The following is a 27,079-nucleotide window of genomic DNA, read 5'->3' as shown; positions in this document are numbered from 1 at the left end:
TTCCTTCAGACCCTCATTAGAATCATAGAGAATGAAGCCCAGAAGGGTGGCTTGTCACTAATACTTAGAGAGTGCCTGCGGCCTCTCCCTCACCCTGACTGCCCCACGTCTCATTAGGGAGTCACAGAGAGTTTAATCAGCAGCAGAGACCCCTGTAAGCTAGGAGCCGGGGAGGAGGTCCCTCATATTCAGGGTGTCCTCGAGCGTCCTGTGCACCATAAGCCTTAAGTAGTCATTAACATTTCATGAAAATCAGCAGCCGTTCCATTTAGAACTGAAGAAGAATTTTGACTTGAGACTTGAAATGAATAAAACAAAGAACTGATAAAGGAAGTAGAGTCTAGAGTGAAAAAGAAAAAAGGAATTTCGGCTGGCGCCGCGGCTCACTAGGCTAATCCTCCACCTTGCGGCGCCGGCACACAGGGTTCTAGTCCCGGTCGGGGCGCCGGATTCTGTCCCGGTTGCCCCTCTTCCAGGCCAGCTCTCTTTTGTGGCCCGGGAGTGCAGTGGAGGATGGCCCAAGTGCTTGGGCCCTGCACCTGTGTGGGAGACCAGGAAAAGCACCTGGCTCCTGCCTTCGGATCAGCGCGGTGTGCCGGCTGCAGCGCGCAGGCCGCGGCGGCCATTGGAGGGTGAACCAATGGCAAAAGGAAGACCTTTCTCTGTCTCTCTCTCTCACTGTCCACTCTGCCTGTCAAAAAAAAAAAAAAAAAAAAAAAAAGGAATTTCTACAAATTTAACAAAAATCCCTTTCTCTAAAGTATATATATTAGACCATCTGTGATGCATTGGTGATTTTGCACATTTTCAGATTCCTTACAGATTGAAGCTAAGTATCTTAGGCCAGATTCTCCCAGAATCAAACTATTCCTTGTGAGTTCAACACTTTTGAAAGGATGTGAACACTTAATTCATTCTGGAGCTTGATGCAGCCCAGAGGGTTCTAGTTCTTTCTTGAGAATGGAGGGCCATGTATTCTCTATTTTTTAATAAAAGATTTATTTATCTTTGTAAGGCAGAGTGACAAAAAGTGAGGAGGAGCAACTGAAAGACAGACAAAGAGAGAGAAAAAAAGAGGGAGAGAGAGAGAGAGAGAGAGAGAGAGGTTTTCCATCTACTGATTCACGCTCCAAATGCCTGCAACAGCTAGGTCTGGGCCAGGCTGAAGCCAGGAGCCAGGAGCTTCATCCAGGCCTCCCATATGGGTGGTAGGGACCCAAGAACTTGGACCCTCATCTGGTGCTTTCCCAGACAGCGTCAGCTGGGAGTTGGATCAGGAGCTGTAGGGCAAACCTCTGCTGTGATATAGGATGCCAGTATCACAAGCAGTGACCTAACTCGCTGTGTAATAACACTGGCCCCTGTATTCTCTTTTAAACCAGGATTATTGTGGAGAAAATTAGTGTGTCATCTTTGCTGGGTGTGGGGAGGCACATAGCAAGAATTAGATTGTCACCGAATCAGGAATTCTCTGAAATTGACCTGAACACTTAGTAACTCATAAAGGACACTGTGTATCTTCCATGTAAAACAAGAACCCTTAGTGACTCAGTTATATTCAGATAGGGTTCAAAGCATGTGTATGTGAATTATTATGGTAGCCTTTCAGTCCTGTCTGGGTAGTTTTCAACAAGGTGCTCCCAGGATTACTTTGTCAACAGCCATGTTACTGCACATATGGGAAAGCATCCCGAAGGAGGAGGCTTAAATGACCACTGTATCCTGTTACAGCATTGGTGTAAATGGCAAAGAGCTGGGTGTCAGAAGACATAGATTTTAGTAGTTTTCAGTCTGCATGCCTTGCTCATGCCACGTATCACCTCTCAACTCCAGTTTTCTTATCCTCTGAAATGGGAACAATGTTTTATCTATTTCCTACCTCTCTACCTGTTCTCAAAATCCAGTGGGATCGTGATTGTGCAAGTGCTGTGGAAGGTGCATGTGGTAGACCAGCCCATGACTTGTGCCTGCTGATCTCGTTGGGACATTTACTGTTGTGGAATATGAAACCTGACATTATAGATTATTTAGGTGCCACGTGAGTGGCAGATTTTCTATTTAACTCCACCTGTGTCTTCCATGTTCAACTATCTTCTTACACAAGGAAAGTATTACCATACCCATCGTGGTCATGTCTAGCTGACTTTAGGTTCACTGAAGATCAGAACAGGCCTTGTTTTTAAGGGGTTATGGCAGACAGAACAACAGAGATAAAAATTCCTTCTATTTTTTTTTGTTACAAGAAGCTCAACTTTATGTTAATGGCCATTATAGGGGTCTGTACTACATAGGGAAGCATCAACATGACAAAGAACACACCTTAAAGTCTATTTTACATGACATGAGTATAGTGCCTCCTGCTTGCTTTCAATTTCCATTTGCTTGGAATATCTTTGTCCATCCTTTCACTTTCAATCTGTGTGGGTTTAAGACAAGAACTTTTATTTATTTAGCTATTTAAAGATTTATTTATCTATTTGAAAGAGTTACAGAGAGAGAGAGAGAGAGAGAGATCTTCCATCTGCTAGTTCACTCCCCAAGTGGCTTTAATGACCAAGACTGATCCAGGCCAAAGCTAGGAGCCAAGAGCTTCATCTGGGTCTCCTACGGGGTTGCCAGGGACCCAAGCACTTAGGCTCTCTCCACAGCTTTTCCCTGGCCATTTGCAGGGAGCTGTATCAGAGGTGGAGCAGCTAGGACATGAACTGGTACCCATATGGGATGCCAGTGTTACAGATGGTGGGTTTACCTGCTACACAACAATTCCAGCCCCCAGAAACTTTTAAAACACACAAAGAAGGTCATATGTAATGATTAAGGGATTGTTCATCAAGATGTGACTGTAGTAAGTGTATATGTACCCAATGCTAGGGTACCCAGTTTTATAACACAAATCTTAATCTATCTAAAGGAAGACATGCTTCAGTACAGTAGTAATGGAGGACTTCAATACCCTTCTTTGATCAATGGACAGATCAATCAGACAGCAAATCAACAAAGAAACAACAGAGCTAATCTATACTATAGACCAAATAGAACTAATAGATAGATATATAAAGAACATTTCATTCCACAACTACAGAATATATTTTCTTTTCATCAGTACATGGAATATTCTCTAGGGTAGATCATTTATTATACCATAAAAAGTCTCAACAAATTAAAAAAAGTTGAAACCATATCATGTATCATCTTTTCTGACCACAGTGGAATGAAGCTGGAAATTAAGAACCAAATAAACTCTAGAAAATGTACAAACACAGGTAGACTGAAAAATATTCTCCTAAATGATCTGTGGGTCATAGATGAAATAAAAATAGAAATAAAAAAATTCCTTGAAATGAATGAAAACACAACATATCAAAACTTATGAACACCAAGATGGTGGAATAGTGAGGGAGCTTACTGCTCTAGTCTAGGGGAAGATACTTAATAAAAAACACAGAGGGAGTCCAATCTCAGGGAAGAGTTAGGGAGAAAACGGCAGAGGAAACTCCACACAAATTAGAAGTTCACTGTAGATCACTGTGGAGAGTGTGGACATGCACAGCTCAGGACCCCAGCAGCCAAGAGCACAAGCTTTGGAGAGCAAGGTGAGACCAGACTGCAGTAGTCCATGTCACTGGCAATAAAGCTGCAGGAAAGTCTGGTGTGAGTATGGCCTAGAGCCCTGTGGGGGACAGTGTACCTGCCAACCTAGAGGGCAATAAAAAGGGGAGAGTGCATGTTTCCCTCTCCCCAGCGATCTGCTGCTACTGGTATCCTGTAGCTAGCCGAGAGAGTGTAGGCACCATTTTGGACATATGTAAGAGCTGCACCAGCCCATGTTTGTGTGCCTAGCAACCAACCAAGTGAAGATGCCTGAGTCTGACTGGGAGAATTGACAGAGGGCTGCACGCTCATGACTGTGGAAGCCTCGTGTGCTGGGACTATGAAAACACTGTGGCTGCGTGTGGGGGTTCAGGATATGGCTGGCTCTTTGGGTAGTCACTGTGGGCAGCTCCACATACTTGGGGCTTCTGCTGAAGGTCATTGCTGCAGGATCCGTGCTCACACCAAAGACTGCGCAGATTCTTTGTGTGGTTCTTGTAGCAGTGCAAATGAATATTATACCCACTGGGGCTAGTGACCAAGCATTGGTCTCCTTGGAGAAGAGGAGGTAAGCATGAGACTATGCCAACAGAGCAGATTAATCCTCCCCTCTGATGAAAAAAAGAGAGATTTACCATGTGTAATTTGGGTATCACCTTGGACACTCTCCTCACACTGGAGCACTGCACAGAGTTTCCTGGCCACACCCAGCACATACCTCTGGGTATTCACTGGAAGAGCAGACACTCCACTGTTCCACAGAGGCATAGTCCAAAGATAAAAGCCATCACAGGGAAAAATAAAAACCAACAAGTATCTCTACAAATGCCCCAAAATAAATGCAGCAATTCTAAAAACAAGAGTAAAGAAGACAGCATGATGCCCCCAAAGGAACACAACACTTCAATACTAGAATGTGAAAATGAAGAGATTGAAGGAATGCTGGAAATGGAATTCAAAGCATTGATCATAGGATTACTTAGAGGTAATCAGAAGCAAATCCATAAATTGAAGAAATCCATACATGACATGAGTGAACATTTTTCTCATGAAATTGAGATTTTAAAGAGAAATCAAAGTAGGCCGGCGCCGCGGCTCACTAGGCTAATCCTCCGCCTAGCGGCGCCGGCACACCGGGTTCTAGTCCCGGTCGGGGCGCCGGATTCTGTCCCGGTTGCCCCTCTTCCAGGCCAGCCCTCTGCTGTGGCCAGGGAGTGCAGTGGAGGATGGCCCAGGTGCTTGGGCCCTGCACCCCATGGGAGACCAGGAAAAGCACCTGGCTCCTGGCTCCTGGCTCCTGCCATCGGATCAGCGCGGTGCGCCGGCCGCAGCGCGCCGGCCGCGGCGGCCATTGGAGGGTGAACCAACGGCAAAGGAAGACCTTTCTCTCTGTCTCTCTCTCTCACTGTCCGCTCTGCCTGTCAAAAAAAAAAAAAAAAAAAAAAAAAAAGAGAAATCAAAGTGAAATACTGGAAATGAAAAATTCAGTAGATCAAACAAAAAATGTGGTGGAAAACCTGAGCAACTGATTTGGTGAAGCAGAAGAAAGAATATCTGAGTTAGAAGACAAACCTCTGGCAATTTTATAGTCAGACCAAAATAAAAACTAGAAAATTAAAAACAGTGTTGGAGATTTACGAGATACCGTCAAATGACCCAACATATAAGTCTTAGGAGTTCCTGAAGGTGTGGAAAGAGAGATTAGAAGGCCTTTTTAGTGAAGTAATTACAGAAAACTTCCCTAATTTAGAGAAAGAAAGTGACGTCCAAGTATAGGAAGCACATTTAAATCCTAATAAACATGACCAGAAAAGATCCTCACCACAGTAAAACGTAAAGAGAAGATTCTAAAATGCAAGAAAGAAACGCCAGATTACTTTCAGAGGATCTCCAATTAGACTCACAGCTGGCTTCTCATCTACAGGCTAGGAGAGAAAGGCGAGGTATATTCCAAGTCTTAAGAGAAAAAAACTGTCCATCCAGAATACTGTACCCTAAGAAGCTTTCATTTATAAATGAAGGTGAAATAAAGACCTTCCATGACAAACAGAAATTGAGAGAATTTATCACCACTCATCCAGCCTTACAAAAGATACTTAAGGATGCGCTACACACAGAAACATGGTCATCACTATGAAAGAATGTGAAGGCAGAAAATCTCCCAGTAAAAGTGCAAAGGAAATCCAGAGTAAACAATGAGAACATCTATGGGGAAATGGCAGGGAAATTGAACTTACTCTGATTTACTTCTGTAGTTCCTTAGATTTCAGAATACCAAGTTACTGGGAATCAACCCACATATTAAGGAAACCTGTTTTTGAATCTTTTTAAAAAGAAGACATTGATTATATTGGACCATCTTTTTTTCCCCTTCTCTTATTACATACTATTTGTGTGATTACAGTGTTAAGTCTTAGTTCTTATGTCTTTGGGCAGAAGAGTATATCAGTTATTTTAAATGAATTTTTTCCTGTTTTGAATCTCAGTCTGTGAGTGTGTTGCTGCCACAAAAGAAAATACTTGAGTTTGTATTATTTAAATACTTGAAAACTGAAATTGATAAGATATATTATGTAATGAATTAAGTTTTTATTTCTGGATAAAATTAGAAATAAAATGATGATTTGAACTACTTAAAGGATGAAAATTATAGTACTTATAAGCACTGTGAACCCTTTTGTTTTTGAGGTACCCAAAATTCAAGTGTTTACTATTTTTCTCCTGAAATCCTGCTCTTCTTTTCTGTTTACTCTTATTATTGGTGTTGTAAAACAGCAGAGTTAAAGTGTCATTACATTTGTGTTCATTGTGAATCCCATAGTTTTTCTAGTTAGGAAAAAAATAGTCTCAAAAATACTCTTAGTGTCATTGTTTTTGGTTAATATTTTACCAACTAATGGTACTTTAGATACTTTAATCATCTTAATACAGTGTATATAAAAAGTTAAAACATTACATATTGTGTTTGAACTAGTTAGTGAAGAGTAAGCAAAAAAAAAAAAATAGCTTATTGAGACTGTAGATGTCCCATTAGTTGTATTTCAAAACTTTTAATAAAAGAACTTTCAGAGATAGGTTGAAACCTGACAGTATCCATTAAACTAGCTCCTGTGACGTGGAAAGGAACCCTGGAAGCAGTGGAGAACATGTGAAGACATTTACTTGCCATGATTGTGGTTGTGGGTGCTCATACTTAAATACAGGTAGTGACACACTGACATTTTTTGTTACTCAATAATCTAGAGTAGTGTCTGCATTCATCTGTACTAAAATAAATTAATGGAATCTACAAAGAAGAAACTTGATGACTGTACTGTATTTGGGAGCCTTTGTAAAGCTAGGTAAAATTTCCATGATGCAGATATTTGGATTTTAAAGCTTACTATTATAAGGAAGAAGACATGGCATTAATCCATGTGCCTGAATGATAACTTGCATATTGACTTTCAAAAGAAAAAAAAAATGAAATGAGTAATTGTCACTGCATTAGCTAAAATGTTAAATTGGCAAGTTGTGGCATAAAGCTTAAATCTGTATTTCTCAATTGTGAATCATAGTAATCTAATCCTGCTTTTATATACTGTAAGTGCTACAAATAGTCTCAGCACTGAACATGTATTGATACCTCTCAAATGATTGCAACCTTTGATGTAAGTATTTTGATATGCCTCAGAAAGATTCTGAGTGTCTGTGAATTTGTTAATCTGTTTGGTAATGAAGATACTTCCTGTTTTTTTGTCATTGTTCTTATTTTCATGTTTAAATTTGAATTTTTACATTTTTACTACCATTAACTTAAGTACAATTTATTCAATGGTTAAAATGGGGTTGTCAGTGAAGAAAAACTTAAAAACAGCTTCATTCATGTAACTGCTTAATTAAAAACTACATTTTGTGTTCTATGTCCATATACTTTTAATGATCTGTATTTCTGTTTAAATATAACAATATAAGCAATGTTTAGGGGAAAAAAACTATGGAATACAGCAAAAGCAGTGTTAAGAGGAAAGTTTTTTAGCAATAAGTGCCTACATCAAAAATTTGGAAAGGTATCAAATAAATGATCTAATAATACATCTAAAGGACCTAGAGAAATGAGCAAACAAAACCCCAAATTAGTTGAAGGAAAGATATAATAAAATTATAGAAGAAATAACCAAAAATTTTTAAACCTATACAAAGGACCAGAGAAGTGAAGAGCTGGTTTTTTTGAAAACATAACTGAAAATGATAAATCATTGGTCCAGTTAACAAAAAAAAGGAGGAAGAATCAAATTAATATAATCAGAGATGAAAAAAGAGATATTGCAACTGATACCACAGAAATACAAAGAATATTTAGGAATTATTACAAATGGCTAGCTAATTGCCAACAAATTGGAAAATCTAGAAGAAATTGATAGATTTCTGGGCACATGCAATTTACCAAAATTGAAGCATGAAGACATAGAAAACCTGAATAGATCATTATCCAAGACTAAGATTTAATTAGTAATAAGGAGCCTCCCAATAAAGAAGAGTCCAGGACAATGCCTTTGCTGCTGAATTCCATCAAATTTTTAAAAAAGAACTAATCCCAATTTTCTTAAACTATTCAAAACAGTTGAAATAGAGGAATTGCTTCCAAACTTATTCTATGAGGCCAGCATTACCTTAATTCCAAAACCAGAGAAAAATACAACCAAAAAAGAGAGAACTATGGACCAATATCCTTGATGAATATAGATGCAAAAATCCTCAAGAAAATATTAGTTAATCAAATGCAGCAACACATCAAAAAGATCATTCACCTGACCAAGTGAGATTTATCTCAGGAATGAAGGAATGATTCAACATATACAAAGCAATAAACATGATACATCACATCAATGAAATGAAGGATAAAAACCATATGATTATCTTAATAGACTCAAGAAAGCATTTGACAAAATACAATATCCTTTCTTGATAAAAATCTTTAAAAATTGGGTATAGAAGGAACATACCTCCACACAATAAAGGCAATATATGACAAACCTACAGCCAGCATCATATTGAATGGGGAAAAATTGGAAGCATTTTCACTAAGATCTGGAATCAAATAAGAATGCCCACTATTACAACTATTATTTAATATAGTTCTGGAAGATTTAGCCAGATCCATTAGGCAAGAAAAAGAAATCAAAGTGACACATATTGGAAGGCAGGAAGTCAGATTATCACTGTTTGCAGATGACACATTGTTTATACAGGAGAAACAAAAGACTCCAGTAAGGAACTATTAAAACTCATAAGATAATTTGGCAAAGTGGCTATAAAATCACATAAAAAAATCAATAACATTCTTATGCATTAACATTGCTGTGTCTGAGAAAACTTGTAAGATCAGTCCTATTCACAATAGCTACAAAAAATTTATATACCTTGAGATAAATTAAAAACATCAATGAAATAGAAGACACAAAAAATGGAAAAGTCTTCCATGTTCATGAATTGAAAGAATTAATGTCACCAAAATAGCTGTACTACCCGAAGCAATTTACAGATTCAATGTGACCCTAATCAGAATAACAAGGACGTTCTTCACAGATCTAGAAAAAAAAAAAAGCTCTAAAACACAAAAACTTCAAATAACCAAAGAAATCTTCAACAATAAAAACAAAGCTAGAGGCATCACAATAGCAGATTTTAAGGCATACTGCAGGGCTGTTACAATCAAAACAGCCTGATAATGGCACAGAAGTAGACATGAAGACCCCTGAAAGAGGATAGAAACCCCGGAGATTCATCCATGCATCTACAACCAGCTAATCTTTGACAGATGAATTAAAGCATTCCTGAAAGAAGGACATTCTCTTCAACAAATGGTTTGAGAAAATTCTGTCTCTGCATGCACTGGTTTTAAACAAGACCCCTATCTTAACACCCTATACAGAAATCAACTCACAATGCATCAAGGATCTAAACTTAAGACTTAAAACCATCAAATTACTAGAGGAAAACATAGGGGGAATGCTGCAAGACATTGACCTAAGTCAGGACTTCTTGGATAAGACCCCAGAAGCACAGGCAATAAAAACAAAAATAGACAAATGGAATTACATCAAGCTAAGAAGCTTTTGCACACTGAAGGAAATAGTTAACCAAACGAAGGGCCATTTGATAGAATGAGAGCAAATATTTGCAAACTATGGATCTGATGAAGGATAAATACCAAAATACATAAGGAGCTCAAGAAACTTAACAACAAAACATACAATCCGATTAAAAAATGGGCAAATGGAGCCAGCGCTGTGGTGCAGTGGGTTAATGCCCTGGCCTGCAGTGCCAGCATCCCATATGGGTGCCAGTTCCAGACCCAGCTGCTCTACTTCTGATTCAGCTCTCTGCTGTGGCCTGGGAAAGCAGTAGAAGATGGCCCAAGTCCTTGGGCCCCTGCACCCATGTGGGAGACCTGGAAGAAGCTCCTGGCTCCTGGCTTCAGAGGGCCAACTGGGGAGCGAACCAGTGGATGGAAGACTTTCTCTCTCTCTCTCTCTCTCTCTCTCTCTCTCTCTCTCTCTGTCTCTCTGCCTCCCCTCTCTCTGGGTAACTCTGATTTTCAAATAAATAAATAAATCTTTACCCCCCCCCCCCAAAAAAAGGGGCAAAGGATATCAACAGGCATTTTTCAAGGGATGAAATAGAAATGGACAACAGACAAATGAAAAAATTCTCAGGATTACTAACCATCTGGGAAATGCAAATTAAAACCACAATGAGATATCACCTTACCCCAGTTAGAATGGCTGTTATCCAAAAATCAAGAAATATGTGTTATCTCAAAAACTAAAACAAAACAAAACCACACACACACACACAAACAAAGGGAGAGGGAAGGAGGGTGTGACTGAAAGAGAAAGGGAATATCGTTATGTTCTTAAAGTTGTATCTACAAAGCACATTGAGTTTGTTTAAAAAGTAAAAAAAAAAAAAAAAATGATGATGTAAAGAAAAAGGTACCCTAACACACTGTTGGTAGGAATACAAATGGTTACACTCATTATGGAACACAGTATGGGAATTTCACAGAAAAATAAAAATAGATGTGCCATACTAGCCAACTATCCTGCCCCTGGGAATATATCCAAAGGAAATGAAATCAGCATATGAAAGAGTTACCTGCCCTCCCATGTTTACAGCAGCTCAGTTCAAATAGCTAAGGTGTGGAATCAACCTAGATGTCCATCAGCTGAGGATTGGATAAAGTAAATGTGGTATATATACATGGTGGATTGTTACTCAGGCAGAAAAAAGAATGAAATCCTGATGTATGTAACAAAATGCTTGCAACTGGAGATCATTATGCTCATAGGGCAGACCCAAAAAGATAAATACTGAATGTTTTCTCTTGTTTGTTGTAGTTAGTATGTAGAGAGACTGTAAAAATTGTGTTTACATCATATAATTTGGTATATGGTTATAAATATTGCTTCACTGAATCATTATGTGTGGAAGACAATAGGCTGGCTGGCGCCGTGGCTCACTTGGCTAATCCTCCGCCTGCGGCACCAGCACCCTGGGTTCTAGTCCCGGTTGGGGCGCTGGATTCTGTCCCGGTTGCTCCTCTTCCAGTCCAGCTCTCTGCTGTGGCCCAGGAAGGCAGTGGAGGATGGCCCAAGTGCTTGGGTCCCTGCAACCACATGGGAGACCAGGAGGAAGCACCTGGCTCCTGGCTTCGGATCGGCGCAGCACGCCGGCCGTGGTAGCCATTAGGGGAGTGAACCAACGGAAGGAAGACCTTTTTCTCTGTCTCTCTCTCTCTCTCACTGTCTGTAACTCTCTCTCTGTCTCTCTCTCACTGTCTAACTTTGCCTAGCAAAAACAACAACAACAACACAACAGGCTCTTCTTTTTTATGTTAAAAAAAATGGAGAGGGGCTGAAGAGTGAGGACTCTTGGGATGCCAGTAATGTGTTCTTAATCTGGATGCCGGTTATGAGTATGATCAGAGGACCAAACACTCATTCATCTGTACACTTGTGTTCATTTCTTGATATGTATACTGTATTTCAATAAAATGCTAAAATAAATAAATAAAAAGGCAATGCAGCTGGGACTTGACCTTTGTGACCATTTCAGGTGGCAGCTTACCCACTGCACTGAAACACTGATCCCCACCCCTGTTTGTATTTTTTCTGTGAAAATATGTCTTTGTTGATATGAAAGTTTAAAATCTTTTAAATTTAAATACTGTTATAAAGTAAAATTATCAGTGTGTTTAAAGTTTAGAAACTTAAGATCAATAACTTTTTACTCAGCTTAACTAACTTCAAATTCAGATCCAAATTTTTCCTATTTTGAAATAAAATTAACTTGTGATAAAAAGAAAAACAAAAAGAACATGTCTTTATCATTCTGCAACTGAAGATGAAGACTTTAAATTCCTGTTAGTCTGTGACTACAGGAATGTTTCAGAAATGACATTTTAGGTTACAATGTTGGTGTTTTGAGAGATGATTATGAGCAATTAGGTGTTATAGCGACACAACAGAGTGCTGCTCCAGAGAGAAGCAGGAAGTGGAACATTAATCCCCTCTGCTCATTCATACAGTCATGTATATGAGCCACAGAAACATTTATGCTGAGTGACAGCAGTCTTAACAAGCAGATACGCTACATGATTCTACTCTATTCTAGAATAGCCAAAATTAATCAGTGGTGAAAAATAAACACCAAAGTCGTTGCCTAAGGAGCCGGGCTGGTTGGAGGTATTTAGAGGTATAGTGTACTGAGACCTGCACCTTGAATTGCAACAACTGCTACACTGGGACTGATGGACGGGTACACAGTAGGGCAGATACAGTGTCAAGTTCATTGTCAGCTTCAGCTGGTGGTTAGACAAGTGCTTATCTCAACTTTTCTATAGGTTTGAAATTTTTATCATATTTAGAAAACATAATTTCAGATGAAAATCACTACAGAAAAGACACTAAGGGGAACTCTGGTTAGTGTTTTCTTTAATATAATTTTTTAAAGATTTATTTATTTATTTGAAAGGCAGAGTTACAGAGAAAGGAGAAGAGACAGAGAGAAATATTCCATCTGCTTATTCAGTACCCAAATGGCCTTAATGGCTGGGCCTGGGATGAGCAGAAGCCAGGAACCAGGACTTTTTTCTGGGATTCCCACATGGTTATTGGGGCCCAAATACTTGAGCCATCCCTCTGCTGCTTTTCCCAGGCCACTAGCAGGGAGTTGGCTTGGAATTGGGGCAGCTGGGATACGAACTGGTACCCATACAGGATGCTAGCATTGCAGGCCGAGGCTTTACCTGCTACACCACAATGCTGGCCCCAATACAAGCTTCTTGAAAGCACTGAATATCCTTATAGATATTAAGTCTCTTGTCACAGGTACATGAGTTTTTTATATTGTCTTCTCAAAATGTTGAATTAAAGAAACATTTTAAGTTATAAACACACATGAATTTCTGGATTTGTAATATATAAATTTTTCTCAAATTAAATTTATAATTAAAACCAACCTAGCATCATGTTTTTGAGTACATATCATTTCATTTTCATTTCTTACTTTTGCTAATCTCTGTGGATTAGCTTTTGGAAGCTTCTAAAATACAATGAGAAATAATAAGCAGGTGACAACTCAGGAAATAAGTTAAATGATCAGAAATAGTGAAAAGCTTGATTTGGGGGTGCAAATAATGTGACCCTGACTTTTCTCCCTGAGAATTATTGACATTCAGAAAGACTGCTTTTAAAGTGACCATGACAAATTAGAGGTATGCATTTGTTCAAAGGGACAAAATTCAGTAGGGACACGTACAAAAGTGTTTTTCAGGACTAAGATCCAATAATTAAATTGTGGAAAGAGAAAAAAACAGCCATAAGAAATTTAACCAGAGCCAGCTTCCTTTTCCTATGATTTGATCTAACTTGAATACATGTTTTTAAGTAATATGGACAAATAAGTCAAGAATTAATGAACAAAATTACTAATACACTGAAAAACTGGTTCTTTGAGAAGAAAAGAGGAAATTTTGTAAATTCTTCGCTACTGAAAAGGTTACAGTTTTGCTTGATTATCATTTTGTATTACACGAAGCACTTCTATGAGGAAGTTCTATGAAAAAGTAACAAGCCAAGTGGATTTAACAGACAGTTCAGTTGTATGAATGGAAGACTTTCTTGACCTTGAGGTTGGCTAAGCCCTGGAATATTTATCAAGAGACTCTGTGGAATCTATGTCCTGGACAAAACATACAAGCAAACATCAGTTCTGAGTAGCTCTAAATTCACCTGCAAGGGTTCGAGGGCTAACTTGGATGATCCCTGAAAGCACCTCCTGGCCTGCATTCTAATAACAATGCTTCACATCACAGTAATAGTTTTGAAATATGACTTGGTACTAATTTACACTTTTGTGGGCTTTCTGTAAGGAATGACAGCTTTAAGTTTGCTTCACTTAAACATTCATTGTATTGGGCTGGCATTGAGGCATAGCAGATAAAGCCGCCATCTGCAACACAGACATCTCATAAGGTGCTGGTTCTAGACCTGAATACTCCATGTCCAATCCAGCCCCCCGCTAATGTGCCTGGGAAAGCAGTGGAAGATGGCCCAAGTTCTTGGGCCCCTGCTAGCCACGTGGGAGACCTAAATGAAGCTCCCGGCTCCTGGCTTTAGCTTGGTCCATCCCTGGCCATTGCGGCTGTTTAGTGAGTGAACCAAGTAAATGGAAGATCTCTCTCTGTGTGTCTCTCCCTCTTTCTCTCTCTGTAACTCTGCCTTTCAAATAAATAAATCTTTAAAAATTTATTGTGTTATATGATTCTTTTTGGGAACCTGTCATAGTGCTTTGATGACTTTCATGCTATTGTTAACTAAATTTCTGTATAATTATTATAAGTTAAGTATATAGTCACAACTCCTTTTCCTGCAGGAATTTGTGTTTCAAGACCTGCACTGGATGCCTGAAACCACAGATAACACCAAACCATATCTATATTATGTATTTTCCTGAACATATATAACCTGTGGAAAAGTTTAATTTCTAAATTAGATAAGAGATTAGCAACAATAAAATAGAACAATTAAAGTAATGCCCTGTACTAATAGTTATGTGAATGTGCTGTCTCTCTCAAAAGAGTCAAGATAAATATTAATATTTTCAATGGATAACCTGAACCAAAAAAAGGGAAGCCATGGATTGAAGGGAGACTATTGTAAAGTATTCTCTTATTTTTCTCTTTAGTGTTTAACGATATCATCAGCAGGACTGGAGTTGTGGTGCTGGGAGTTCAGTCTGCATGCAAAGCTGGCATCCCACATGAGTGTCAGTTTAGTCCCAGCTGTTCCACTTCCAACCTAGCTCCCTGCTGTTGCACATGGGAGAACAGCAGAAGATAGTGCAAGTACTTGGGTTCCTGCCCCCCACGTGGGAGACCTGGCTAGAGTTCCAGGCTCCTGGCTTCAGCCTGGTCCAGACCTAACCATTATGGTCATTTGGGATGTGAACCAACAAATAAAGATGTGTGTGTGTGTGTGTGTGTGTGTGTCTCCCCCCTCTCTCTAATTCTGCCTTTAAAGTAAATAAATAAATTCTATTTTTTAAAGGAAACAAGCTAAAACAGTATCATTAGATGGCAACTTATATATATGAAACTACTGAATTCACAGGTACTTTCTATACTTATACTACTTCCTGAGTATAAGGATATTTAACAAGCTTTGCCATTTTACCCTATAAGCCACCATCCTACCATCCAGAGCTAGTTAACTGAGTTAACAGTGTCATCTTTGTGAGTAATTTATCTTCTTTTTGAAAGTCAATGACAAAAGCCAGTCCAACTCTCTGCTGTGGCCCAAGAGTGCAGTAGAGGATGACCCAGGTCCTCGGGCCCTGCACCCACTTGGGAGACCAGGAGAAGCACCAGGCTCCTGGCTTCAGATCAGCATGGTGCGCCGACCACATCGCGCTGGCTGCAGTGGCCATTGGGGGGGTGAACCAACGGAAAAAGGAAGACCTTTCTCTCTGTCTCTCTCTCTCACTGTCCACTCTGCCTGTCAAAAAAAAAATTCCTCTTTTGCATTACCCATCATAGTGTCTGTTTTTGGTTTGTTAATCTTATTCCTTGGTTTACTTTTATTATCCTTTGCAGAGCAAAACTTGCTTCCTGTTGTGATGCCATTCAAAACTTTGTTGTTTCTCAGAATAACACTCCAGTTGGGACTAACATGACTTATGAAGTGGAAAGTAAAAAGGAAATCCCCATTAGACAGAACATTTTCCATATGTTTCCAGAGGTGAGTAAACACGTGGTGTGGGTTGTTTGTGTCACCATTCCAGGTGAACTTCCTCTCCTTTTAAGTTACAGTTTATAATGATGAAGTAATTAATTAATTACAATGTCATGCTCTGCTATGTTATGTTAACCATGGATAAGAGATAGGGGCAAGCATTTGGCACAGCAGTTCCAATGCTACATGGGTTGCACACACCTCCTATTAGAGTGCTGGGAGTTGAATCCTGGATCCTTTTCTGTTTCCAGCTTCTTGCTAATGTGCACTCTGGGAGGCAGCAGGTGATGGCTCAAGTACTGGGGTCCCTACCACACAAGTGAGAGACCTGGGTTGAGTTCCAGGCTCATGGCTTTGGCCTGGCCCAGATATAACTGTGAAAGGCATTTGGGGAGTTAACCAACCAATGGGAGCTTCCTATCTCTGTCTTTCTACCTTCCAAATAAAAGTGAAAGCGAATAAAGAGTTTTTAGTGCAATTTGAATAATCTGTGGCTCTGCAGGGAAGGACATCTATGTCCTAAGTGCTAAGCTCTTCCAGTCTGTGGTCTTCCTGGGTCTTCGCATGAGATGAGGCACTTGGACTTTCTGCATAGAAATTTCTGTGACTTGGGAAGATGAGCAGTTGTTAACTTGGAATAAGATTCTTCGGGTGACTAAATTGATTTCTTCACAAAGAACTGTAGGTTTATAAAGCCTATCTTTGGAAAGTAAGTATGCAAGAATCTGTGGTCAATAAACATAACCTCCAGGAGATGGAGATTTTTGCCTGCTGTGTTCATTGAGGTACTCCAAGCTTGAAGAATATTCCTAGTACATGTAGGCACTCACTAAAGATTTGTTGAACAAATGAGTAATATGGTATACCACCACTCAACACGGTGAGAAAACAACTTGTAGGCAGTTTATCAACTGTAGGACGTTAGATTCTTACATTTAATGCTGTTTTGTTGCTTGTGTAAGTTGCTCCAATTTTTTAATAAAGAGTATTTGTTTATTTTACTTGAAAGGCAGAGAGACAGAGAGAAAGACAGCCAGAGATCTTCCATATATGGGGTCTCCCTGCAAATGCACACAACAGCCAAAACTGGACAGTCTGAGGCCAGGAGCCCAGAATGGGTCTCCCATTTGAGGGGCAGGGCAGGGATGCTGGGTCAGTTGGGGACGATGCCTAACAACTTGAGCCATCACCTGCTGCCTCGCAGAGTGTTTGTTAGCAAGAAACTGGGGTTGGGAGTAGAGCCAGGATTCCAGCGCAGTCACTCTAATATGGAATGTAGGTGGCCCAAGCAGTATTTTAAACACTGTATCAAATACCTGCCCCATTTTATATTAAAATGTAGAGGAAGAATATTTGCTGAGGATAAATGAGAAATAAATAGCAAATGATAATGAAAGCTACTGCAAATTTTCTAAAAGAAAAGAAAGATAAAAATAATTGTTAAAAATCAAGTTAAGAGTAGAGAAAATTAATAAAGACAAAATTGGATTCTTTGAAGTGAACAACAAAGTAAATGCAATTTATTATGGGTAATTGTACTTCAGTGAAGTTTGTTTAAGACAACAAGAGCTCATAAAGCATTGTCATGATGCACTGAAATTATCAATAATTGAAAAGACAAGAAAGAAAGAATATTTCTACTCCCTATCAAGGAAGGTCTTGGAGTTCCTAAAATGAACAACTCTTTCACCATGCAGGTTTTGTTAGTGGTTGCCTGGCTTGCAGCTGAGTAGCCCCAGCTGGTTTGTCTCTCATTTGGCACCTTGAAAGGAATATAAAGTTGATAAATTTGTGCATGATTAACAATTGCATCCACTTTTCCAAATGTATGTGAAATTTTTAAAATTGGGAAGAGAAAATATAGAAGTCAGTTCAGTAACAATTGTAAAACTAGGTCATTTCCGTGTGTGTGTGTGTGTGTGTGTGTGTGTGAGTGTAGCTTCAACATTAACCTTCCAGGGATGGGCTTGTGGAGCTGATCTCTGTCCCACCTGATTTCCCACAGCCTGCCCTGTTCTCTGTCCTGCTCGCAGGTCCCCAGAACTGCTAGACATGTAGCAGATCACAATAAAAGCTCTTAATTAACTGTGTGTGAAGTAACTTCCTCCAGAAACTTTGCTGATTTCTTAAAAGGGAAAATTTTTCAACCAGAGTGAGCAATGAGCAGGCAGTTGAGCCGTGCAAATTTGCATTTTCTTCAGAGGTTTATTTTAGGGAATGTCGAGGTTTATAATTTATTTAAACTCCTACTGAACATGAGATCCCAAAACATATGGATGTTTTCCCCCCTTTGACCAAGAAACCAGAGAAAAGCATTCCTTATTCTGCGTGCTTAATTTGAGATATGTCTCCCTCAGTAATCTTTTCTATTGGGCCATAAAGAGCATATTTGCATTTTTGCATTCTACCTTATCTATAAAATGCAGAACTTATTGTGGTGCCGTTTAGAAAACACTGTCTGGAGACATCTTGAGCTAGAAATTCAGCCACATGAAATAATCGAAGGTATCTGGGAACCATTCATCTGAGACCCAGGCCCCCTGCTAGGCATTGGTAAGAGAAATAAAGCACATAATTAACATTTTACTTCACTGGTGACTGAGAAACTGCCCTATATTGTGGATAAGAGCATGTTCTGTGGAGTCCTGGGGTTCACATCCCAACCCTGCCACTTTCTAGCTATTACGGGCACTCATGCCTCCATTTCCCCATCTGTAAAATGCTCAGAGGGTTGTAGTGTGGGTTAAATGTGCTAGGAAGTTATGTACTTGGAACAGTGGCTTTCACATAACGAGCACAATATGACTGAAGTTCGGGAGTCCACCCTCTCAAGAGAGAAACACTGACACAGAGTCCTCTTTGCTTTGGGGGCATCTCCCAGGTGCAGCCTCCAGAGCAGGTCAGGGTTCAGGGTCTGCCACCTCTCTGGGCTACTCAGAACCATGGCATCCCAGGCTGTTGCCTGTGGCGCCGAGGGACTGTCACTGGGGGAGGAATGTGCCTTGCCTTTGTAGTCTTTGCCAACCCCAGTGATACAAATACTCTTACCCTGGCAGAGTTCAAGTTCCCAGTAGTTTTACTACCAGCTCACAGAATTCCTGAATAGCACCTAGGGGACCTTTGCAATCTTGAGCGAGCCAGCTCCAGCTCGTTCCTGGGGTGACACCAGGGTGGCCCACTGTACCACCATGTATACTGAACTGTGCTAAATGTAAGGAGCATGATGAGGGGAAATTCAGTCTAAGATGTACCATCTCTGTCCTTCAGGATTTACATTCTAATTCTAGAAACGAAACAGGTGAGTCAGGACCTCATCTGTGTGGAGCACGAGCCAGCAACCTCGCTGCTGGCTCAAGGTCATGTTATTACTTCAGGGAAAGTGACCAGAATAGGGAAAAGTGCACTATTGATTTGCAAAGTTATGTTTCAAATGGTGGAGGGCTCAGGGAGAGTGCGAAACCTTTTGGGCATGCGCAAGTTGAGTCTTAAGAGGAAATGAAAAGGATTCAGATCTTAGAAATGAATATGAAGAATGTCAGCGCTGACTCGGGAGCTCTCCCTGGAGCGCCCTGGCTGGTCATTTGTAGAGGCAGTAAGCATAAATCCAAGGCCATTACCAAGCACAGGAAACTTTTACCTAATTAAGTATTAATTTATGCCTTAGAAGACTTAATGCCACTTTCTAATTTCTTTATTTTTTTGCTAAAAATGTCCCTTTTTGTCAGAGAGACAGAGTGTAGGATTTTTGTGTTCTCACTTTGTTACCTAATTATGTAACATAAAATACAGTGTAATTTGCATACAGATGTATTTTGTATTATTATATTATATTCTGTGTTATATGGTGTCTGCTCATCTCAAGAGAAATAAACCAGGTTTGCATGAAGATCTTTATTATAAGTCACAGAAAGTTGGTCAGCATGCTGTGTGGCTTTTTCTTTTTCAAATGCTGCTTTCAGGACTGGTGGTGTGGTACAGCGGGTAAAGCTGCTAGTATCCCATATGGGTGCTGGTTTGAATCCTAGCTGCTCCACTTCCAATCCAGCTTCCTGCTAATGTGCCTGGGAAAGCAGTGGAAGATGGCTCAAGTGCTTGGGCCCCTGCTACCCACATGGGAGACCTGGATGGAGTTCCAGGCTCCTGGCTTCAGCCTGGCTCAACTCTGGCTATTGCAGCATTTTGGGAAGTGAAATAGCAGGTGGAAGACATTTCTCTTGCTCTGTTGCACTGCCTTTTAAATGAATAAATAAATATTTTTAAAAAGAGATGCTACTTTCATTTCTTCTTCTGACTCTTTTTCTTGCCCTTAGCACATATAAAAAGTTAAGTCCTGGAATTAAGATAATGATATTAGTGGCTCTAAAACAAATGGTGTTTCATTTTCTCCTGCTAGTCCCAGCCTTTTGTGGAGTACCCTTACAATCAGTGTGCCGTGGTTGGAAATGGGGGCATTCTGAACAGGTCTCACTGCGGAGCTGAAATTGATAAGTCCGACTTTGTTTTTAGGTAAGATGCATCAAATCGGTTTCTTGGAAGCAAAATGTCAGTTGCACATTTTAAAGGGATGGTGTAAAGATACCCTGGGTACACTTCGACCCTTGAGCTGCATTGCTGAAGTCTTCTAATGCCAATGAAGTGTTATTTGGCTCACGAGTTCCTCAGAGTAATGAAACCTTAGAGATAAAAGTGTGCTATCGTCATCTGTCAGGGAGCTCTGGGTGAAATCAGGGGGAAAGAAGGATTGGGACTACAGGACTTGTCAGAGCCTTCAGAATGTTAATAGGGACGTTGTCGCAGGCTTCCTGCCCTTGAAGACCCTTTTCCTTACGCAGCATGTCAAGGAAGATTTGTTTTCTCTGATAATGCTTGGGGAAATGCTAATCGAGGCATTCCCGGCTGTGCAGCACCACTGTTTTATGGCTTGAAATAATAATAATAATAAAAGAGCACAGCTTCTGAATCCCTGTCTTTTAAAACACTTTCTCTTCCAGTACCAGCTAGCCTGCAAACTTAGAAGCAGAATGATTTCTGCGTCTGTCGTACACTAATACGCCATGCTACAAGCACCTCCACTTTCAGAATCCAACAGAAAGATGATTGATCCATCCTCAGATGGATTTCAGTTGAAACACACCTTTTAAAAGAGCAAGGAGAAATCTTTTTCTTCCTGTTTTAGGACTGATTTCATACATCAGAGGAGATCCTTTGATCCTTATTGATTTATTTAGCAAATAAAAAGAAAACATGATTTTCAATAAACAGCTCCCCCTTATTTTAATCCCATGTTGAATCTCCATACTGAAGTTAATAATGGAGCAATAAACCTGACTGTCCAGCAATTATTGAGTAGTGTTTATGTTTAATGTTAAAATGGGTAATATCTGATTGGGTTAGCCATTTTGTTCAAATACTTAGTGTAAAAAGCCATAATAAAGATAAATAATTCTTCATGGAATCGACTTTTTATAGACTTAAAATCCTAAGGCATCTGTGATGTTATACCTAAACATTTATTTTACTTTATAGCAAGCATCAAATATACAAGTTTAGGTTTAAAACCTAAAAAAAATCTTGGCAGATATTTAATGTATAACTCAAATAAGCACATAGGTTTCTAAATTCTGTATTTTTCTGAATACTGTATAGAGTTCCCTCTGAAGTTTAGCCATTTGAACTGAAAGGCAAAGTGAGGACTAGACATAATCGGTGTCATTAAAACTTTTTTTTTTATTCTTGGGTGTATTTTGGCTGTACATATTGATAGATTATAAAACAATCTGGAAGCTGCATATTTTTTTCATTTCAAAAGATTAGGAGCTACAAATTAAGTGTATAGGCACAAAATAGGCTATAGCTACACTGGTGTGTATGAATATCACCCAGTATTTTCCCTAGGAATGTATAATGAAAATTGTTTTGATTCTTCAAAAGATTATGTGACAGTTCTAGAAAGATTTGTTACAGGAGGATAGTTAATGAGGTCTTTTCTATGGCCTAGTATCTATGATTAGTATTTCTTTCCCCAAGTGCCAGTATTTGTTTTCTGATATATCTTTTATATCAATTTGGAAGATGTAGGCTTCATTTATTCATATGTTTCATAGGGCATGGAACAGAATATTTCAACCTGAGTCATACTGCAGATCATGGCAACTTTAGACAGCCTTCCTTAGGAAGCATTCAATGAGCTCTTTTTTTTTTTTTTTTTTTTTTAATTTTTGACAGGCAGAGTGGACAGTGAGAGAGAGACAGAGAGAGAAAGGTCTTCCTTTGCCGTTGGTTCACCCTCCAATGGCCGCCGCTGCAGCCGGCGCACCGCGCTGATCCGAAGGCAGGAGCCAGGATCCAGGTGCTTTTCCTGGTCTCCCATGGGGTTCAGGGCCCAAGCACCTGGGCCATCCTCCACTGCACTCCCTGGCCATAGCAGAGAGCTGGCCTGGAAGAGGGGCAACCGGGACAGAATCCGGCGCCCCGACCGGGACTAGAACCCGGTGTGCCGGCGCCGCAAGGTGGAGGATTAGCCTATTGAGCCACGGCGCCGGCCCCAATGAGCTCTTTTTTATGCTTAGCTCTTTAGAGAGTCTATTTGAAATTCTGTGAATGACATTTAGGGAGTCATAGTCAACTTTACCTTTTTTGTGATGGGAATATAATGATTCAAACTTAGAATTCTTAATTTGTGTAACAATTTAAAAACAAATTAGTACTCAAAGAAGGATGAGAACATCCATAATGAAAACATTAGTATACGAACATTGCTTTTTATTTATTAAAAAGTAATTTGATAGCAAAAAGCTCCATATGGGAATCAAAAGATTTTGATTTTTTAATGTAGTCCTTGCCTCTGGCAGCCTCTATCACCAAAGTCACAGAGCCTCAATTTTTACATCTGTAAATTGCTGTCATACCACTGTGGGAATATGATCCATATAAATAACAATTTTCATAAAAGGATTGGGATTCTTCAAAAGCTTAGCTAGGTAAAATTATCGGTTTTGTTTCTCATGCTAATAAAAATCAATATCAATATCGAAAGCACTTATCAAATTACATTACATTTTGTGTAATATTCAGATGCCAGTAAAGGCTTTAGTACTAATTAGTTTTAAACAGAAATTGGATGGTATCTGAGCATCTGTTAACACCAGTGATTTCCTCTGATATAAGGACAACTACATGCATGTGTGTTTGTCTACAGTTTTGCTATTTTTATAAGTTTTTTTTTTAAATAGTCTCCCTTCCAAATTACAGGTGTAACCTCCCTCCAACCACAGGAAATGTTAGTAAAGATGTCGGCAGTAAAACAAATCTTGTGACTGTGAATCCCAGTATCATAACGCTAAAGTAAGTACCTCCAAGTTATATAATTGTTCACAAAATGTTTTCATTGTCTTAAGATGTTTCTCATTCTAAGTGCTAATCTTGTTTCTGAGACTGTGCATTACAGCTGGAATGGATTTTTTGGGAAATATCTAAGAATACATTTGCAAATTTTGACATTCTATCAAGGTTGTGGTTCCTAAGAGGTATGACTCAGTTGTACTTCTAGTGTCGTAAGCTCAATGCTTCTAATCAAATGAAAATTTATTTACCTCTTCATCTTTTTTTAACAATAGTGAAATTACTTTTTTCCCGTTTGCTTTTAGAGTTTGAGCATTACTCTCATCTCAGCAGCACTTTTTTGAGAAAAGTTGATCTATTTAGAGATTTCTGAGAGCAAGCCCCAGGACAACCTGACAAAAGACAGTGTTCACTTTGGATAGTTTATTACTCAAAAATAATTTCCCTGTTTCTTTTCTACAGTAGAACTTCTATAAAATGTTGGCTGGTTCATCTTATACATAGTTTTACTCCATTGTTTTATCAAAAGTGACCAATAATCATTATTAATAGAATATGCCCCTCCAAATAGTTCTGTCATCTCTTGAGGAAAAAATAAAGTATTGTAGCTGCCTTCTGGAGCGTGACTTTCTAAACATTCACAATTAGGCTTACAAGACTAGGGAGTGAGATAGCTTTTAAACCACATACAATGCATGGGGGAAAGTTTTTAAAATAATATATATAATTTTCATAGAGATATTTTAGATTTTCTAGAGGAAACTTCTATTTTATAAATAAATGTATACAAAATGTGCACAAATCACAAGTGTATAGCTCAATGAATTTTTTCAATGTGTGAAACATATGTGCTGTGCTCAAAAAACAAAATTTCATTGCAAATGTGGAAGGTGTTAGAGCATCAGAGAGCAACTTTAGAAAAACAAATCACTGAGTTGGAATATAAAATAATATGAGGAATGTCTGTCTAGACAGAATGGGAGAAAATATTTGCAAATTATACATCTGGTAAGGGGTTGATTTCCAGGATATAGAAGGAGCTCAAGAAACTCAACCACAAAACAAGCAACCCAGTTATGATATGGGCGAAGGATATGAACAGACATCTTTCAAAGGATGAAATACAAATGGCCAGCAGATGGGTGAAAAGATGTTCAGGAGCACTAACCATCAGGGAAATGCAAATAAAAACTACAGTGAGGTTTTACCTCACCCCAGTTAGAATGCTATCATCCAAAAGTCAAAAAAATAACAAATGCTGATGAGGATTTGGGGAAAAGGTACCCCAATACACTATTTTTGGGAATGTAAACTAGTACAACCATTATGGAAGACAGTATGGTGAGTGCACAGAAATCTGGAAACAGATCTACCATATGACCCAGCCATTCCACTCCCAGAAATTTACCCAAAGGAAATGAAATCAGCATATGAAAGGGTGATCTGGACCCTTACGTTTATAGCAGCTCAAACTCACAATAGCTATGATATGGAATCAACCCAGGTGTTCATCAACTGATGACTGGATAGAGAAATTATGATATATATTTACACACACTCTGGAATACTACTCAGCAGTAAAAAAGAATGAAATTTCAACAAAGTGGATGCAACTGGAGACCATTATTCTTAGTGAAATAAGCCATTCCCAAAAAGACTAATACCGTGTTTTCCCTGATCTATGGTAACTAATATACAATGTATAAAAAAGTAATTTATATGAATTAAATTGACATTTTGAGATTTGATTATTGCTTAAAGCCCTTGTCTATACTCTTGAGGAACAGTGGCTTTTCTACCTACTACTTGCTGAATTCTTTATTTAGTAGAGTGTAAACTTGTGATTATAAAGTAAATTGAAAGTATATCATCATAAAAATTAAAAGGAAAAATAAAAGAGGAGGAGAGAGGATGGGAAGTATCATTATGCCCTTAAAACTGTAAATGAATACATGAAATACATGAAATTTGTTCACTTTATATAAATAAAAATTATTTTTTTTAATAAAAAGGAAATAGAAGTCAAAAGCCTTGGTACTCCAAGAAGGGGAGAAAGGTCTATCCCTTGATATTTATGACAGGTTTGTGTGAATGAGTTGTCACTGAGTCTGTGGTTTATCTTTTTTACATGCAGGATATAAATGCTTCCGTTTTTTGACCAGTGGTAAATTCAACCTCGTGATACAAATCTGCTACTTTGATTATTAATATTGTGATTATGATTTTTTAACATTTGGCAGATATGGGAACTTAAAGGAAAAAAAAGCAGTATTTCTGGAAGACATTGCAACCTATGGAGATGCATTCCTCCTTCTGCCTGCATTTTCCTTCAGGGCCAACACTGGCACCTCTTTTAAAGTGTATTTCACACTCAAAGAGTCTAAGGCAAGACAGAAGGTTCTGTTTTTCCATCCCAAGTACCTGAAGCACCTTGCTCTTTTCTGGAGAACTAAAGGTGTGACTGCGTACCGCCTGTCCACTGGCTTGATGATCACCAGCGTGGCGGTGGAGCTGTGTGAGAACGTGAAGCTGTATGGATTCTGGCCCTTCTCCAGAACCGTGGAAGACACGCCTGTCAGCCACCACTACTATGACAACAAGTTGCCCAAACGTGGTTTCCATCAGATGCCCAAAGAATACAGCCAGATCCTCCAACTTCACGTGAAAGGAATCCTCAAACTGCAATTTAGCAAATGTGAAGTAGCCTAAACGAAGCGTCTTAAATGACGATAATTTTAGTGTAAGTCTGTGAGTAATGTTTCCAAACACTAATGTGAGTGGCTACAGGAACAGCCCTGAAACTTGGCTTGACGAAAAGCAACCCCCACAAATCATTCACTCATTTCCATCTTCTGTTTCCTTCCTTGTACGGTGGGGACCTTAGTATCTGACTCATGTAAGTAGTTTATGAGAACTCTTGACAAAGCGTTTGGAATAGTTCTTTGATAATATTTCTGACAGCCATTTCCACCCTCACCAGACATGAAAGGCACGCTGGCTTGGAATACCCTTCTGAAGAGAGCAGCTGAATTGCCAGTGTTCACTGAATGTCTTTCTCTAACAGGCTTCTCTTAAAACAGTATTCTTCCCTTTTTCTTTCTTTTTTTTTTTTTTTTTTAACAGGCAGAGTGGACAGTGAGAGAGACAGAGAGAAAGGTCTTCCTTTGCTGTTGGTTCACTCTCCAATGGCCGCCGCACCGCGCTGATCCGAAGGCAGGAGCCAGGTGCTTCTCCTGGTCTCCCATGGGGTGCAGGGCCCAAGCACTTGGGCCATCCTCCACTGCGCTCCCGGGCCACAGCAGAGAGCTGGCCTGGAAGAAGGGCAACCGGGACAGAATCCGGCGCCCCGACCAGGACTAGAACCCCGTGTGCTGGTGCTGCAAGGCGGAGGATTAGCCTATTGAGCTGCTGCACCGGCCTTGAGTACATACAAGAAAATTGTGTAGGGGGCCTGTACTGTGGCATAGGGGGCTAAGCCTCCACCTGTGGCACTGGCATCTCATATAGATGCCAATTCTAGTCCTGGCTGCTCCTCTTCCAATCCAGCTCTTGGCTTTGGCCTAGGAGAGCAATGGAAGATGGCCCAAGCTCTTGAGCCCCCACACCTGCGTGGAAGACCCAGAAGAAGCTCCTGGCTCCTGGCTTCGGATCAGCCCAGCTCCAGCCATTGTGGCCATTTGGGGAGTGAACCAGTAGATAGAATACCTCTCTCCCTCCCTCCCTCCCTCCTTCCTACTGTCTATAACTCTACCTCTCAAATAAATAAATAAAATAAAAAGAAAATTATGTGGTTAAACAAGAAATCATTGATTATTGAGGAAAGAAATTCTTCTCTCTCTCTTTTTTTAGAGATTTATTTTTATTTATTT

The 27,079-nt window shown here is 39.5% G+C and overlaps 1 protein-coding gene across 6 annotated transcripts in view; it reads left to right on the top strand.

Moving 5' to 3' along the window:
* The window catches only part of ST8SIA6 (ST8 alpha-N-acetyl-neuraminide alpha-2,8-sialyltransferase 6), a 160,682-nt gene extending 134,431 nt beyond the window's left edge, over positions 1-26,251 (top strand). For all 6 annotated transcript variants that reach the window (XM_089311498.1, XM_089311497.1, XM_051820615.3 and 3 more), the window contains 4 exons: positions 15,731-15,875; positions 20,263-20,375; positions 23,121-23,213; positions 25,451-26,251. In XM_089311498.1, coding sequence (XP_089167624.1) covers positions 15,731-15,875; positions 20,263-20,375; positions 23,121-23,213; positions 25,451-25,919 — 820 coding nt within the window. In that variant the 3' untranslated portion in view covers positions 25,920-26,251. The remainder of the gene's footprint in view (positions 1-15,730; positions 15,876-20,262; positions 20,376-23,120; positions 23,214-25,450) is intronic.
* The last annotated feature ends 828 nt before the right edge of the window (positions 26,252-27,079 follow it).

The sequence above is a fragment of the Oryctolagus cuniculus genome, chromosome 13, assembly GCF_051225735.1.
Source record: "Oryctolagus cuniculus isolate XC-2025 breed Fujian yellow rabbit chromosome 13, ASM5122573v1, whole genome shotgun sequence".
NCBI classification, from domain to species: domain Eukaryota; kingdom Metazoa; phylum Chordata; class Mammalia; order Lagomorpha; family Leporidae; genus Oryctolagus; species Oryctolagus cuniculus.
Note: the sequence above shows the minus strand (reverse complement) of the source record. Positions and strands in the feature narration are given on the sequence as shown.